The 17,109-nt window shown below is 44.7% G+C and overlaps 1 protein-coding gene across 8 annotated transcripts in view; it reads right to left on the reverse strand.

Annotated features, from left to right (window-relative positions):
* Slc4a7 (solute carrier family 4 member 7) overlaps nt 1-15,671 on the reverse strand; it is a 97,484-nt gene extending 81,813 nt beyond the window's left edge. For 2 of the 8 annotated variants that reach the window (XM_070018730.1, XM_070018729.1), the window contains exon 1: nt 15,436-15,666. In XM_070018730.1, the coding sequence (XP_069874831.1) occupies nt 15,436-15,483 (48 nt within the window). In that variant the 5' untranslated portion in view covers nt 15,484-15,666. Of the gene's footprint in view, nt 1-15,435 lie in introns of all 8 variants that reach the window. The other 6 variants (XM_070018736.1, XM_070018735.1, XM_070018731.1 and 3 more) reach the window with 5 other exon arrangements.
* Between the last annotated feature and the right edge of the window lie 1,438 nt (nt 15,672-17,109).

Raw genomic sequence — 17,109 nt, forward strand, 5'->3', positions numbered from 1 at the left:
TAAATAGGATTCCCTAACATGGTATTTTTAAAAGCAAAGCTGCAGGGTGCCGGTGGCTCACCTCTATAATACTAGCTACTCAGGAGGCTGAGCTTCAAAGCCAGCCTGTGCAGGAAAATCCATGAGACTATTACCTCCAATAAACTACTCAAAAAAAGCTGGAAGCGGTATTATGGCACAAGTGGTACAGTGCTCGCCTTGAGCAAAAGAAGCTCAAGGACAGTGCCCAGACCCACACAGAGTTCAAGCCCCAGAACCAACAAAAAAGAAAGAAAGATAAAAGCTGACAGAGGAGAGAAAACTTCAATAAAGAGGAGTTTCACTAAATCTCTGAAAAATGTAAATACAGGAATGGTAATGCACTTGGAAAGTCAATTCCCAGTGTAAAATGGATACTAAAATAAGTAGAACTCAATCTCTCCTTACTCCTCAGCAGACTTCCATTTGTATCCTCAATCATTCAGTGCCAGTGATCCAATGTACACAACCCAGAAATCACAAATGTCTAGTATGTTCAAAGTGGGTTGCATAGATTTGAATTGTAGAAATGGAGGGAGAAGCAGACCAGAGGAATAGTCAGAAAGGCAGATGGACTTAGGAGCTCTAGAGCCATTCTGAAGACGGGTGCTGAGGCCTCACACCTGTAATCCTAGTTACTCAAGAGGCTGAGATCAGAGGATGACGTTCAAAGCCAGCCCTGGTTTAAAAAAAAAAATCCCCATGAGACTCTCATTTCCTCTGAACTTCTCAAAAACTGTAAGTGGAGCAGTGCCTCAAAGTGGTAGAGCACTAGCCTTGAGCAAATGAGTTCAGGGACAACACCTAGGCCCTGAGCTCAAGCCCCACTATCCAAATAAAAAAAAAAAAATCTTCAGTCTGAAAGCAATGGAGTGCATGTAACAAGCAGTAGAAGAAACTCATCAGCACTGTGCCTCTGCAAGGCAATACTGTAGACAATTGTGGGGGGCGGCGGTGATGGGAGAGACTGGAGTCAACTAGAAAGGCACTTCATTCCTGGTGAAAGAATAAGGAAGCCTGGCCGGGCGCTGGTGGCTCACGCCTGTAATCCTAGCTACTCAGGAGGCTGAGATCTGAGGATCGCGGTTCAAAGCCAGCCCGGGCAGGAGAGACTGTGAGACTCCTATCTCCAATAAACCACCAGGAATCCGGAAGTGGCACTGTAGCTCAAGTGGTAGAGCGCTCGCCTTGAGCTGAAGAGCTGAGGGACAGCGCCCAGGCCCAGAGTTCAAGCCCCACGACCGACCAAAAAAAAAAAAAAAAAAAAAAAGAATAAGGAAGCCTGAACTATGCAATCAAAGCAGACAGAAGCGGACTGACTCTAGATGGCTTTAACACTGAATCCACTGGAGTTAGTGCTGATAAAGACAGGACAGTCAATGTCCACGCTGCGACCACTAAACAACCAAAGGAATAATGCTCTACTCATTGAGATAAGAAATGCAAAGAGAATAATATATGATGTTAACTACTAGCCAATATATGTTGAGTTGTCATAATGAAGCTCGTAATTGATATATGCTAAAAACTTCTAAAAAAGCAAGAGCATGAGCTGCACTTCAGGCACTGAAAAACAACAAAGCCCTACAGAAGCAATAGAGAAAAATATGACAATATAGTAGGGGTTGATATCTGAACACACACCTATCATCTAACCAAGTTCAAAGACAGCCTGAGCCACACAATAAGATCCTGTCTCAATAACAACTTGGGGGGGGGGGGGAAGAGCCTATGAGTCTCTCCTACAAAGCATCATTTATTCTGATCATGCCTCACAACTAGGAGCTAGCTACCCCATGCCTACTTTTAAGCATTAAACATTGCAATATAGAGCTGATAAGAAACTTAATTACTAAAGAAAAATAGTTAAAACAAGGTAAGAAGGCTGGGAATGTGGCTTAGTGGTCAGAGTGCTTGCCTAGCATGCATGAAGCCCTGGATTCGATTCCTCAGTACCACATACACAGAAAAGGCTGGAAGTGGCAGAAGTGGCTCTGTGGCTCAAGTGGTAGAGTGCTAGCATTGAGTAAAAGAAGTTCAGGGACAGTGCCCAGACCTGGAGTTAAGCTTACAAATGAGAAGAGTGAGATTCAAAAGTGTTAGATGAAACTGGCATAGTGGCTTACTCTTGTAATTAATCCCAGCACTTGGGAAGCTGAGTCCACAGGATTATCAATTTGAAGAAAAAGATGCTACTTGTTCAAGGCCACTTGGTGGCAAATTATAAATAGGAAACTCGGGTATGGCTGACACCCCACCATGGACTTGCTACCACCTCTAAGGTTTGAGTTTGTAATTATAACTGAATTTCCCATTTCTGAAAAAAATTCAACAAACTAAAAGACAGAATGTAGGCTATTTTTAGTCTGAATGAATCCCTTATTCCAAACAAAAAGGAGACCGATTTGCCCAGATATAAACAGCTCATAACAGAAAAACAGCATACTAGGGGAATCTTCTGCAGTTGCCATACTGCTAATGGCATGTGCAAAAGGATAAGCAATTTCCTCCTTGACACAATTACAAGCAAAGCAAAAGTAAGTAGTCCATATCACTGAAGGATTCCACTGAGAAAATACACAGGCTGGCTATAGCACCTGTTTACTCATTTCTTCGTGGACTGGAAGTTAGGGAGCAGTCTAGGAAGGAAGGAGATTCACAAACAGAACACAAAACTGAAAGCGAAGGAGAAGGGGAATTATACAATAATTCTAAAGAACAAAAGTAGCACCACCTCAAACCAACATATGATCTGGGACTTGAAATCTCCCATCACTGATACTTTACAAGCATGTACATTAAACAAAAATTGTACAAGCATTATATTTAAGGGAAATGGTCAGTTTTCCAACAATGTAAGTGTATTTAAGACCGGTGAAAATAACTGAAACAAATTTTCATTTTATTCTTGTTTAATAGGTTAAACCCTTCTCAAGACTTAAAAAAAAATTCAATATCCTTTATAGCTCGGTTATAGATTGCTTGTCCAGCACACTCAAAGCCCTGCAAAAACAACACCAAAACAAGCCCATAACTCTTACTTTGAAGTCAAAATTGCAATCACTATTTACTCAATATTTTCCCTCGATGGAACCATGGTTTAAAAAAAAAAAAAAAAGAGCCGGGCGCCGGTGGCTCACGCCTGTAATCCTAGCTACTCAGGAGGCTGAGATCTGAGAATCGCGGTTCAAAGCCAGCCCGGGCAGGAAAGACCGTGAGACTCCTATCTCCAATAAACCACTAGAAAACCGGAAGTGGCGCTGTAGCTCAAGTGGTAGAGCGCTCGCCTTGAGCTGAAGAGCTGAGGGACAGCGCCCAAGCCCAGAGTTCAAGCCCCATGACCGACAAAAAAAAAAAAAAAAAAAAAAAGATTCCCATCTTCTGGCCATTACAGCAAGCCATATTTTAATGGCTAGTATCATATATAAAAGCTATATAAGCCAGGCGTCGGAGACTCACACCTGTAATCCTAGCTACCCCGGAGGCTGAGATCTGGGGATGGAGTTTCAAAGCCAGCTCAGACAGGAAAGTCCATGATACTCTTATTTCCAATAAACCACACAGAAAACCAGAAGTGGTGTAGTGGCTCAAGTGGTAGAGTGCTACCCTTGAGCTGAAGAGCTGAGGTATAGCGCCCAGGCCCAGAGTTCAAGTCCCATGACCTACAAAAAAAAAAAAAAAAACACTATATAATCTAGCTGACTAAACAAACTGGAAGCCTTTAATTTTAAAACATATGAGCCCTAATAGTATCATTCACTGAACAGATACTATTGCTTTCTATGTGTCAAGCTCTGTAATCAATCTAATTAACAAATTCAGCAATACTCCTGAAAATTTTATTCCCAGCCCTCAAGGGATCTGGAGACAGAATGAAAATATCTTTGAGATTAAATGTCTATAATATTAGTGATTTAATTCACAAAAGTTACAGTAATGAATGTGGGGATTTTGTGTGTGTGTGTTTTGTTTTTGTTTTTGTTTTTTTTGCCAGTCGTGGGAACTGAACTCAGGGCCTGGGCACTGTCCTTGAGCTTCTTTTTGCTCAAGGCTAGCACTCTACCACTTTGAGCATAACACCACTTTCTGGCTTTTTCTGTTTATGTAGTACTGAGGAATCGAACCCAGGGCCTCATCATGCTAGGCAAGCACTCTACCACTAAGCCACATTCCCAGCTCAATGAATGTTTTTTAAATAGAAAGAAAAACATTTGTAGTTAACCTGACAGAAGACAAAACAAGATCTCAAGGATCAGCAAGTAAAATTAATCTATATATGTTAATGTTCAATGGTACTGGAAACAGCACCTTAGATTCCACCACGCTAATGAGAAATGAAAAACAAGAAGACAAATAGTTTTTAGCATCAACCATGAGCTTAAATCTCAACTTAACCTCTAACTGGAGGGCCTGAAAATTTTTAGAAAAATCTCTCTATCCATTAAGTTCATATTGGTAAGAGTCTAAATGAGAAATCTAATAAACCTAATGACTCAGAGCTGGCTTTCTCTAAACAGTTACCTGCTCTTCACTGACTTGCACAGAAGCAAAGGACAAAACCATAAATACCACCTTAGAATTTACATCCATATGAAAAACATGACATTTCTCCTGGCAAGTGCTAGCGTTAGATAAGTGTGACAGACAACTTTCAGTGGAGTTTCACTGCTCCATTCACAGGCCTGAAAAGTCCTTGAATATCACACAAGTTTTTCACTTATGCAAAAATGCTTTCAAGAAGAACACTTCCGGGGGGGGAGGAATCCTACTTTTTTCCTAAATAGTGGCTTCTAAAAACTAGGTAAGGGGCTGGGAAGGTGGCTCAGTGGTAGAGTGCTTGCCTTGCATGCATGAGGCCCTGGGTTTGATTCCTCAGCACCACATAATCAGAAAAAGCCAGAAGTGGCGCTGTGGTTCAAGTGCTAGAGTGCTCGCCTTGAGTTGAAGAGCTGAGGAACAGTGCCCAGGCCCAGAGTTCAGGCCCCACAACAGAAAAAAAGTAAATAAATAAAAAAATAAATAAATAAAACATAGTCCTCCTATTGGAAAAAAAAAAAAAAAAAACCTAGGTAAAACTCAGGAGGCTGAAATCTGAGGACTGAGGTTCAAAGCCAGCCCAGGCAGAAAAATCCTCATGAGACTCTTATCTCCAATTGACCACTCAAAAACCAGAAGTAGCACTGTGGCTCAAGTGGTAGAGCACCAGCCCTGAGAAAGAAAGCACAAAGAAACTCAGGGACAGCACCCAGGCCAAGTTCAAGCCCCACAACTGACAACAACAACAACAAAAACCCTAGCTAAATGGAATCATTTCTGTAGGTTCAATTCTAACTTCTTTTTAATGAGGTAACATTACAAACAATATCTGTGTAACAACATGAATAACCTGAAACCCCATGGTCCTGCCAAGTTACACAACCATTCACTCACAGGGAACATAAGGTAAAGGGTGCCCTCTGGAGTAAAAACCGAAGAACACAGTAATTCCTACTAGTGTACTCAATTTAGAACTGGGGATAGGGGTTGTTATTATTAGTTTGGTTTAGTTTCTGGTGGTACTAGGGATGCAACTCAATATATTATGCCTCCTAGAAAAGCACTTTACCACTGTCTACAATCCTGGCTATGTAAATAATTCTTACCTGTAATCCTAACTACTCAGGAGGCTGAGATCTGGAGGATCACAGTATGAAGCCAAATCAGGCAGAAAAGTCTTGGGGATTCCATCTCCAAATTAAACAATAAAAAGTAGGGCTACAAAGTTGGCTCAAGCAGTAGAGCACAGGCCCAGCAAGCATAAGGCCCTAAAGGTAAGCACAAAGATCACAATAAAAAGTTGTAAATTTAAGGGAAGGTACATAATCACTGAGTTATTTCCTTACATCTAAGATATTGAATATCTGGTAATAGTTCCCTTCCCACATCCTGCCTTCTTCTTAAACCTCACTAAATCAGATCTCTAGACAGAGAGGGTTTAAAATTGCAAAGACACATATGCATGTCATATATAATTAGGTATGAAATACACATGTGATTTTACTGATAGGTATGTATTTAGCTTAGTATTCAAGTAGTACCTCTACAACATGAAAAGTTATATTCATATATAAAGAGTCATCCATCTCATGAAACTCATCAAGCCATGACATAAATCACTTTAATAAACCATCCTGTATTACTTAGTAGGTAGTATCTTTGCATAGCTCAAAATGAAAGTAGTGGTGCACTATGAAATTTTGCTCCTACTCCAGTTTCAATCCCTGTCCTCATTCTTCTCTATGGCAACACGTTCATTAGTTTCCAAATACCAGTAAATTCAAATACCTGTTCTGATGTTCTGAATTCCCCACTCACACATTGCTTTCTTAATACAAAGAAATCACCTTCACTCCTTAATAGCTGTAGTTATCACTCAACATGGACAAGCCATTATAAACATTGCCCTGTCACCTGTCACGTTGCTTAACCAGAGCATCTTCTAATATAGTTTTCAAATTTTTCCTGAGCTGTAACAGACTTACACAGAAAAAAAAAAGGATCTATACAGTTGGTAGCACAGGATTTGCTTCCTTAGACATGAAACAACACAGCATACTAGAGACCTATTCATATTTTGTAACAATCTCACATGGCTGTATTTCTCCTCATCACTATTTAATATATTTATTTATTATCAAAGAACACCTCAGATCCCTTAGCATAGGTAAGCACATTACAATCACCATTTGTGATCATTTTCCCAAACTTACTAGGCTACAGAATGGTTCTCTGGCAGAACCTACTTCATAAAGCTAGTATTTTGAGAAATAAACTGTAAGGGAATGCTATAGAATGAATTTAACAGTTACCAACAACTATTAAAGCAAAATATGAAACTATGAATTACTTTTGAAACTCTGAGCCTTCAAAGACAAAGCCAAACTAAGCTAATTATTTAGAATACATTCTTTAGCTGTTTTTTTAATTATTTAAAAAACCTTTGGAAATCTAAATGTAAAGCTATGTAACTCTCTCCCAGAAAGAATGTATACAAGCAAAAAACTTGTGGCCCATCCACTCTGAATTCAGTTTTTAACTAGACAGGACTGAGTTAACTATGATGGCATTAATATTCCAAACACTAGTACGTAACCCAGAGAACTTCCATGCAAAGCTAATAAAAAAAACAAGCAGAAAATTCATATAGTGTGGTATTATAGAGCCAACAATATACATTCACAAGGAAATTGCAGCAATTCATGATCAAGCAAAACAACTGTAGGAACTGTACCAGGAGTTACCATCTGATTCTCATACATATATCTCTTTCTTTTATATTTTAAGCACATTTTTGTGGGATTAAGAAAGCTGGTTTTGGGGGGCTGGGAAGGTGGCTCAATGGTAGAGCGCTTGCCTTGCATGCCTGAGGCCCTGGGTTCAATTCCTCAGCACCACATAAGCAAAAAGAAAAAAGCCAGAAGTGGCGCTGTGGCTCAACTGGTAGAGCGCTAGCCTTGAGCTGAAGAGCTGAGGGACAGCGTCCAGGCCAAGAGTTCAGGCCCCATGACTGGACCCAAAAAAAAAAAGAAAGCTGGGTTTTAGCCAGGCACTGGTGGTGGCCCATGTCTATAATCCTAGCTACTCAGGAGGTCTGAGGATCACAGTTCAAAGCCAGCCTGGGCAGGAAAGTCCATGAGACTCATCTCCAAAAACCACCAGAAAACCGGAAGTGGCACTGTGACTCAAGTGGTACAGCACTTGCCTTGAGCTGAAGAGCTCAGGGACCGTGCCCAGGCCCAGAGTTCAAGCCCCATGACAGAGAGAGAGAGAGAGAGAGAGAGAGGGAGAGAGAGAGAGGGAGAGAGGGAGAGAGAGGGAGGGAGGGAGAGAGAGAGAGAGAGAGACAGGGAGAGAGAGAGAGAGGGAGGGAGAGAGAGAGGGAGAGAGAGGGAGGGAGGGAGAGAGAGAAAGAGGGAGAGAGAGAGGGAGGGAGGGAGAGAGAGAGGGAGAGAGAGAGGGAGAGGGAGGGAGGGAGAGAGAGAGAGAGAGAGAGAGAGAGAGAGAGAGAGAGAGAAAGCACACAGGTTTTTAATTCATTTTATATAATGTAAAAAGCAATTACTGTGCTTCCCAGTTTGATCTGGAACACAAACCATCTTCTTATCGCAGCCCTGAGCAGCAGGCCTGCACTTTTAGCCCCACTTTCAGTAATCTTTTTTGTTTGTTTTGTGCCAGTATTGTGGCTTGAACTCCGGGACTTGTAACTTTCTCTTAATTTTTACACTAAAGGCTGTTGCTCTACCACTTGAGCCACATCTCTTCTGGATTTTTGGTGGTTAATTGGAGATAAGAGTCTCACAGACTTTGCTACCTAGGCTGGCTTATTAGAACTATGATCCTCAGATCTCAGCCTACTGAACAGTTTGAATTACAGAGTAAACCACCAGCTACAGGCATAAGTAATTTTTACAGACAGCCTTTCATTTCATTTTTGATAAAAGCAGTTACTAGAACAATTGTGCTGCCAATTTGAATGGGAACATATAAATGGTCAGGTGAAGGAAAACAAAAACAAAACCCTAGAAGTTCTAACTGTAATAGAAATCTCAGGCATGATTACAGCCACATCTGGTCTTGGGAGCAGTGTCACACACAGGAAGGCTGGTGAGGTTTGCAAGTTGGCCCTAGCTCATTCATAATGCTGTAAGTTTCATCTGACTGAAGACATCTATATAATAATCCACTCTCACAAAACTGACTCCTTCCCTACTCTCCCAACACAATCTCTTCTCACCTCATTCACCCACAACAAATATTAAAATTGCTCAAATTTAAAAATGTTTCTTAAGGGGCTGGGACGGTGGCTCAGTGGTAGAGCGCTTGCCTTGCATGCATGAGGCCTGGGTTCGATTCCTCAGCACCACATAAGCAAAAAACCGGAATGGGCGCTGTGGCTCAAGCAGTAGAGCGCTAGCCTTGAGCTGAAGAGCTGAGGGACAGTGCCCAGGCCCAGAGTTCAGGCCCACGACCGGACCAAAAAAAAAAAGTTTCCTAAGTCAAGGTAATACCTTAGTGGCCAAAGTATAAGAGTGAAATATTCTTAAATTCTTAAATTCTTCCTTAACAGGGCTGGGAAGGTGGTTCAGTGATAGAGTGCTTGCCTTGCATGCATGAGGCCCTGGGTTCCATTCCTCAGCACAGCAGAAAAAAACAGAAGTAGCACTGTGGCCAAGTGGTAGAACGCTAGCCTTGAGCTGAAGAGCTGAGGGACAGTGCCCAGGCCAAGAGTTCAGGCCCCCCAACTGACCAAATAATAATAAATAAATAAATTCTTTCTTATCAAATAATGTTTCTTAGAGAATTTACTTTTTTTTTGGGGGGGAAGGGGGTGGTCCAGACGTGGAGCCTAAACTCTGGGCCTGGGCACTGTCCCTCAGCTCTTCAGCTCAAGGCTAGCGCCCTACCACTTGAGCCACAGCGCCACTTCCAGCTTTTTTCTTTTTGCTTATGTAGTGCTGGGGAATCGAACCCAGGGCCTCAGGCATGCAAGGCAAGCGCTCTACCACTGAGCCACCTTTCAGCTCCTCTTAGAGAATTTAAAACAAAAACATGCCAGGCACTGGTGGCTCACACCTGTAATCCTAGCTACTAAGGAGGCTGAGATCTGAGGATCCCAGTTCGAAGCTGGTCCACACCTGTAATCCTAGCTACTAAGGAGGCTGAGATCTGAGGATCCCAGTTCAAAGCTGGTCCATGCAGGAAAGTCCACGAGGCTCTTATCTCCAATTAACCACCAAAAAAACAGAAGTGACTCTGTGGCTCAAGTGGTACAGCGCTCACCTTGAGCTGAAGAGCTCAGGGACAGCACCCAGGCCCAGAGTTCAAGCCCCATAGCCGACAAAAAAAAAAAAAAAAAAATGTAGTACTACCATAGCATTCAATGAATTACTATACATAAATTTGTTTTAACTTTTGTTGAACACACTAATTCCTAAAGTAAAAGATTTTTGTGTGTTTTCAATACTTTTCCCAGAATAAAGATTACTACTGAGCGGGGCAGAGTAGCATAAGCTTGAACTCACAGTACTCAGAAGGCAGAAGTGGAAGGATGGTTGAGTTCAGGCCATCTCGAGCTGAAGTGAAACCTTGCTTAAAATCCCAAATAAGGGCTGGGAAGTTGGCTCAGTGGTAGAGCGCTTGCCTTGCATGCATGAGGCCCTGGGTTCAATTCCTCAGCACCACATAAGAAAAAAGAAAAAAGCCGGAAGTGGCGCTGTGGTTCAAGTGGTAGAGCGTTAGCTTTTGAGCTGAAGAGCTGAGAGACAGCGCCCAGGCCCAGAGTTCAGGCCCTACGACCAGAACAAAAAAAAAAAAAAAAAAAATCCCAAATAATTCTATTCAGAAAAAAAAAATTGGGGACTGGGAAGGTAGCTCAGTGGTACAGTGCTTGCCTTGCATGCATGAGGCCCTGAGTTCAATTCCTCAGCACACATAAGCAGAAAAAGCTGGAAGTGGCACTGTGGCTCAAGTGATAGAGCGCTAGCCTTGAGCTGAAGAGCTGAGGGACAGCACCCAGGCCCAGAGTTCAGGCCCCAGGCCCGGCAAAATAAATAAATAAATCTGTACATACATGCACTAAGCAAAAAGTTTTGAAATGCTACTTATATATATGTTAAAGCAAACTGGGAGAGAAAATATACTAAATATCCCTTTCCCTTCTTTCCTGCTCTTTTTAGAAACAATTCCACCCTAGCTCTAAATAAAACAGGGTACAGGCATTTTCTCAAGTGAGAATCTACCTTCAATGGTATATCCATTTCACATGTTCCTAATCAAAGACAATACAATTCAACAGATTCTCCACACTGGACAGTCTCACAGAAAATAAGCAATACACTGGAATCCAAAGACAGAAGATAGTTTACATAGTGACTAAAGTGTAAACAGAAGAGGAACCAAATGACAATCCACATAACACTGCAAAAGAAAAAAGAATATTTAACATTACTGAAACTCTTCTATTTTATTAGGAAAAAAAAGATTGCTTCAAGCTTCCTTTGCTACTGCCAAAAAATGCTGCTTAAATAGGCTCATTAAAGTCCAAACTATCAAGGTCAAAAAACACTACATATATGTTGCAAATGTCAGGATGAATTGAATTGTTCTGTAGACTGAATTTTAAAAATCAAAAAAAGGAAACAAAAACCATCCAAAGCATGACTTAAGAAACATTAATACATTTTAAAACATCCTGTTTAGAGGAAATCTGAAAATCTGCTTACAACAGCCAATCTTGAACCTATCTGCACTAATCAGCTCCAGATAAAACTGCAAATCTATCATTATCACACCCTTTTTCTAATCCAAGTCCTGGAAGAAGTACAGACGTGGCCACTCTCTAATAGAGTGGCAATGTGTAGCCTCTGGAAGAAATGTCATCAGTTTACCCAACCTAGCACACTATAAGGATTGGCCTGAGTCGGTCCTCCAGCAATGTTCATCCCTGCAACATAGCTCAAGTACAAACAATCCCAAACACTCCCAAACTGTAAAATCCCAGCAAAATCTGCAAGGTTGTGTCTTCTTAGACAAAACAGAAGCAAATTCCATGTTAGTCCAGAATGTTTGAATATCTTATTACTGATACAAGCTTTATGGCAAACTGAAAAACACTCCAAGCACAAAAAATAGCAACTACACAGCCAGTTATCCCGGCCATAGGGGGAGGAAGAAGAGGATCTACATTTCAAGGCCAGTAAGGGCTACATGGTGAAACCCTGTCTCAAAAAGGAAAGGCAAGTACAGTAGAAACTCCAAGCATTACCCCTATGAAAATCTGTATATCCTCCTCATGAATGAACCGTTTTGTCAGCTCAAGATCCTATTCATTTGAAAACTTGTAGGGACAGTCCAACAAAATAAAACACTAGGAATTAGGTACTGGAAAGTGTCTGGAGAGCAGGACCAAGCGGAGAGGGGTAGACAAATGAAGAGAGGAAGGGGAGAATGCAGTTATAAAACTCAATGCATATTCTACAAAATTAAGAAAACGGAGGGAAGCATGGGGTTGGGAGGGATGAGGGAAGCCGAAAAGGCGACACTGATCAAGATTCACTATACTATTACTTAAAAGATAAAAATAAAATAAAAAACAATTTAAAAAAAAAAAGACTGTGGTGAGACACAGCAAGGGGAGGAAGAGGAAGAAAAACAACCCATTACAGGATGCTAACAAGTGTCACTACCAAAGTAAAATATACTGGTTACCACACCACATACCACATAATGTACCAGGTTCCTCCAACGCCAGATTGCTTTGGCTTTCGATTTTAACCTACTCAACTAACAGAAGTGGAGTACAACAAAACTGGGTCTATTTTCTACTCCCTAGGCTCTCTTAAAAGAAAACCCATACATTTCCCCGACCTAAATGACCAATTCTTCATTACAACTCAATACCCTACAGCTTCATTTGGATGGATGACAGAATGCAGTCTCTCCTTTATTACGACTCCATGGACTGTGGTCCAATGACATCAAAGTAAGGCAAAAGGCAACTTAATGCTGAAGTGACACACTGACAGAACTACCAAAAGCTAACTACAGTTCCTCAAAGAGAATGCTTACATACATACTTACAGAAATCCTTCCAAAATGAATTCAAACTGGGCCAGTACTACCTTTCATTTATTCTAATAACCACTGTTTAAAAAGATTTCTAACAGACCCATGAAGTGTTTTTGCTGGCACTGATAAATGGAATGAATGTAAATGCCATCACTGTGTTCATTCCACATGCCAAAACAAACTGCCTGCCTTGTTTGTCTATTTTCCCAGTGCCTGGAATCCATGAGATACTTAATATCTGTAAAAGGAAAGAAATTATAGAACAGTATATTTCACGGATATCAAAATTGGTAACAGTTGTGTTAAATCTCTGCTAAAGATAAACTAGATTGTTTGCTTAACCTTCTAATCAGTGGTACTTGTTATAACAGAATTGACTTAATAGTAGAAAATTAGCTCAATTATCAATTCTAAGCAATATCTACAACAATAAATTTGGGGGATTTGGCTTTTGTTTATCTGCTGCAGTGCTAGGGATTGAATCCACAGCCTTGTACATGCTAGACAAGCACCAATGATGAGTTGCTGGGGTTTTGAGTTATTGGGATTTTCTGTTAAATCAAATCTAAAGAAAGCTGCATCAAGGCATGGTGGTACATATCTATAATCTCAACTACTTGAGAGACTGAGGTCACCTGGGCTACACAGATCCTGTCTTAAAAAGAACTGGGGAATATAGCTCAGTGGCAGAATATCTGCCTACCAGGAACAAGGCACTGAGTTCCATACCTACTACATTAAAAAGTTTCAGAAGGGCTGGGAAGGTGGCTCAGTGGTAGAGTGCTTGCCTTGCATGCATGAGGCCCTGGGTTCGATTCCTCAGCACCACATAAACAGAGAAAGCTAGAAGTGGCGCCATGGCTCAAGTGGTAGAGTGCTAGCCTTGAGCTGTAGAGCTGAGGGACAGTGCTCAGGCCCAGAGTTCAAGCCCATGACCAGGGGGGAAAAAAAGAACGAAGGTCCTAAATTATAAAACAGATGGACTTCAGTTTCAGAGTAATATAAACTGCCGTCAACTTATTCAAGTTTTTGCATAATTAGACATCTAAGATGACATTTTATGAACATTAATTCCAGTTTACTGGATATGGTAAGCAAAAGTGACACCTAACAAACAGAGTTCCTCACTTTTATAACTTTCATGGGGGGGGGCGGGGAATGGATGAGGAACTCTTCCCCGTTTTCAAATCATAGTGTTCTCGATCACTTCATCCTATTTCTGTTTCTCCATTCTATTTTTAGACTGGCTGGCTTACTGTAATTTGATTTCAATTATTAATTTGTATAGGTTTACTAGATCCACATCTCACCTTCCCGAAGATTTAGTAGGTGTAACTTCTGAAGCTCTCTCACAGCATGGAGACAGCCTGGGAATTCCTTTGTTATTTGTCTTCCCCCCCCCCTCACTCCCCCACCCCCATCTTGGGGTAAAAGCTGGTTCTGTTTCTTTGGACACTACAGAACAGGTTCTAAACAAGTGTTGTAACCCCCAATGAATGGAGGCCAATGACCTCTATACTTCCTCAGCTAGCTAAGCAGGTAATAAGGGAGAACACATCAGTTTCCCTCCTGCTTCCTGAACTCAGATGCTCTTTACAGCTCAAGTGAAAATCTGCAAATTACGAGCAACAGTGTACTTCGTACACACTCCGAGAGAACAGAACAGGTTATTGAGAAAGGCCACACAAAGCGTGACAGCAGATTCCCTCTGCGTTTCTGGTGTTCCATTACCAGCTCCGAGCAGGCGCTTCCCAGGCCCGTACTGACTGCGTGCATTCAGACTACGGCCGGCGGTCCTCTATATTTAGAGAGCTTATGAGTGCACTCGCTTAGGTAACGAATGACTGCTCTCCAAGGCCTCGACAATCATGGGGGGGGGGGGGGGTGCCGTGGTAAGGAAAACGCTGCTTAAAAAAAGAGAGAAACGCGATTTTCCTGTTCGTGGTGGAAGAAAGACTGGAAATTTTTTCCCCCCTGTTAACCACTCAGGTTTGAGAGTTGAAAAAACAACAACAACAACAACAACAACTTGGTGGAAGGAGGAAAATTCATAACTTTCCATGTCCTTTGAGTCACCAGCGAGGAAGGGAGGAAGAGACTACTCAGCCGCTGCGGGACACGTGGAGTGTCCATGAGGACCGACGTGTCTCAGCCATCACCCCGCGATCGCCCTCCCAGGCCCCCCCAATCCCCTCCAAACCACGCGCCAGCAACCGGCGTCACCCGCAGCGGTGGGTTTCCGTGAGTCGGGGGACACCGACGGCCTCCGCCCTCTCCCTCCCCCGGCTCGGGCCAGACGAGGAGGAGGGAGGCAGTCACCGGCGGCCCGAGGACTCCCGGAACAAAGCCGGCGGCGGGGCTCGCCCCGCGGAGGCCGGGCCGGCCCAACTCCGCGCCACCGCCGGGAGCCCGAGACAGGTGGAGACGCAGCCCTCCTCCCCGAGGCGTCGGGCCCCGCTCCGGAGAGCGTGCGGGAACCGGGGCGGGAGGGGGGGGGTGCCGGGCCACGAACGCCGTCCCGGCCGCACCGCGCGGGGATGGATGGGCGGCACCGGAGATGCCCGCCGCCCGCCGGGGCCTCCGGCCGCCAGCCGCCGCCGCTCGCACTCGCGCTCCGGCGGCCACACAAAGGGGCCGGCGAGGCGCGCAGCCGCCGCGAGAGAGGGGGCGCCCGCCCGGGACCCCGGCGGCCCCGCCACGCCGCCCCGCCACGCCGCCCGCCGCCTTTGTCTGCCTCGCCCCGCGTCCTCCCGGCCCCCCGCCGGGCCCCGGGTCTCCGCCGCCCGCGGCGCCCGCGCCCCGCGCTGTTACCCGGGTGAGTAGCGGTCTCATCTGCTCGCCGGCCCCGTCCGCCTCCATGGCCGGCCCGCCCGACCGCGACACCGGCTCCCCGCGCGGTCCGCCGGCCTGTCCGCCCGCCCGTCCGCCGTGGCCGAACCTCGAGCGCGCGAAGGGAGCGAGCGGGCGTCGGTGTTCGCAGCCCCGGACGCGTGCGAGGCGGCCGCAGCGGCTGGCCCTCACCGGGGAGCGAGGCCGCGGCGTGGAACGTGGAGTGAGAACTGAGCGAGCCGGAGGACGCGGCGCCGGGGAGGAGGGAGCCGCCGAGAGGCCGGGGCGGGGCCCGGACTCCGCGCGCCCCGCCCCGGAGTCCGGGCCCCGCCCCGACACGCCTCCGCGGCTCGCCCCCCCCGCCGGTTTAGCCCGGCCTGCCGGCTCTGCGCGCCCGCGGCGTAGCTGCAAGGCCGCCCGGAGGTGGGGCGAAGGGGGGAGAGACAGACGGACAACCGTCTCGGCCAATCGGAGGCCCGCATGGCTCGGCACGCTCACGCCCAGCTCCCGCCTCCTAAAGAGGCTCCGCCCCTTCTGTAAAAGCTTCCTTGACCGAGGGTGATGTTGAGACTCTAACTTGTCGTTCGGGTCTGAGGCTCTCCTAATGTTCCAGCATGGAGTTTGGGGGTGGTCACCACCTCCTCTGGAGAGCTGAAAGGAGGTGGACAACCCCTTTCAAGTCTCTCCAGGACTACTGCACGTTTCTTTTCTCTCAGTACGCTACTCAATGAACTCCCATCCGGGGCCTGTGAAAGGAATACACCTGACCAGTGTCCACGGGGGGGCTTTCCCGACGGCCTGTGCACCACACGTTCTACCCTTGAGTGCACCCCACGGGTGCAGCTGGAGGTGATGGAAACGCCTGCCCACGCACGGGGCCATCACACGATTAAATGGATTTCTATCTATTTGGGGGGAAGGGGGCGTGGAGAAAGGGCATGCTGGTACTGCACAGAGTTGGAACTCAAGGTCTTGGAGCTGACCCTTAGCTTGATCACTTAAGGCTGGTGCTCTACGCTTGAGCCGTGCCTCCACTTCCAGCTTTTTAATGGTTAATTGGAGACAAGAGTCTCACAGATTTTCCTGCTTATGATGGATTTGAGCGCCAGATGTCAGACTCCTAAATAGCTAGGATTTCAGGATAAACTACTAGCACCCAGCCATCTGTAGATTGCAATCGATCTTTTTTTTTTTCCAGTCGTAGGCTTGTACTCAGGGCCTGGGCACTGTCCCTGGGTTTCTTTTACTCAAGACTAGCACTCTACCACTTGAGCCACAATGCCACTTCCGGTTTTTTCTGTCCATGTGGTACTAAGGAGTTGAACCCAGGGCTTCATGCGTGCTAGGTAAGCACTCTACCACTAAGCCACATTTCCATTATTGTTAATAAGGTTCTTTTGATGTTTAATAAAGACAACAAAACGTTTTATTGAGAAGAGATGAATTTGACTATGGAAGGAAACACATGCATAGATCAGAGGTGGTGGGGATCACATCTTGTCCATCTCTAACAAGGTATTAGTAAAGCCCTTTGTCATCAATAGATAGTTAAGAATGTAGGATGACTCATTCCTGGCTTGAATCCTAGATCCCTTTTGTTCTAAATTTCCCAGAGAGATATTAGTAGGCTAACACTTTATTCTTCACTAACTTGTC

This window comes from Dipodomys merriami, unplaced genomic scaffold, assembly GCF_024711535.1.
Source record: "Dipodomys merriami isolate MVZ:Mamm:240054 unplaced genomic scaffold, mDipMer1.0.p SCAF_13, whole genome shotgun sequence".
In the NCBI taxonomy this organism is placed as follows: Eukaryota; Metazoa; Chordata; class Mammalia; order Rodentia; family Heteromyidae; genus Dipodomys; species Dipodomys merriami.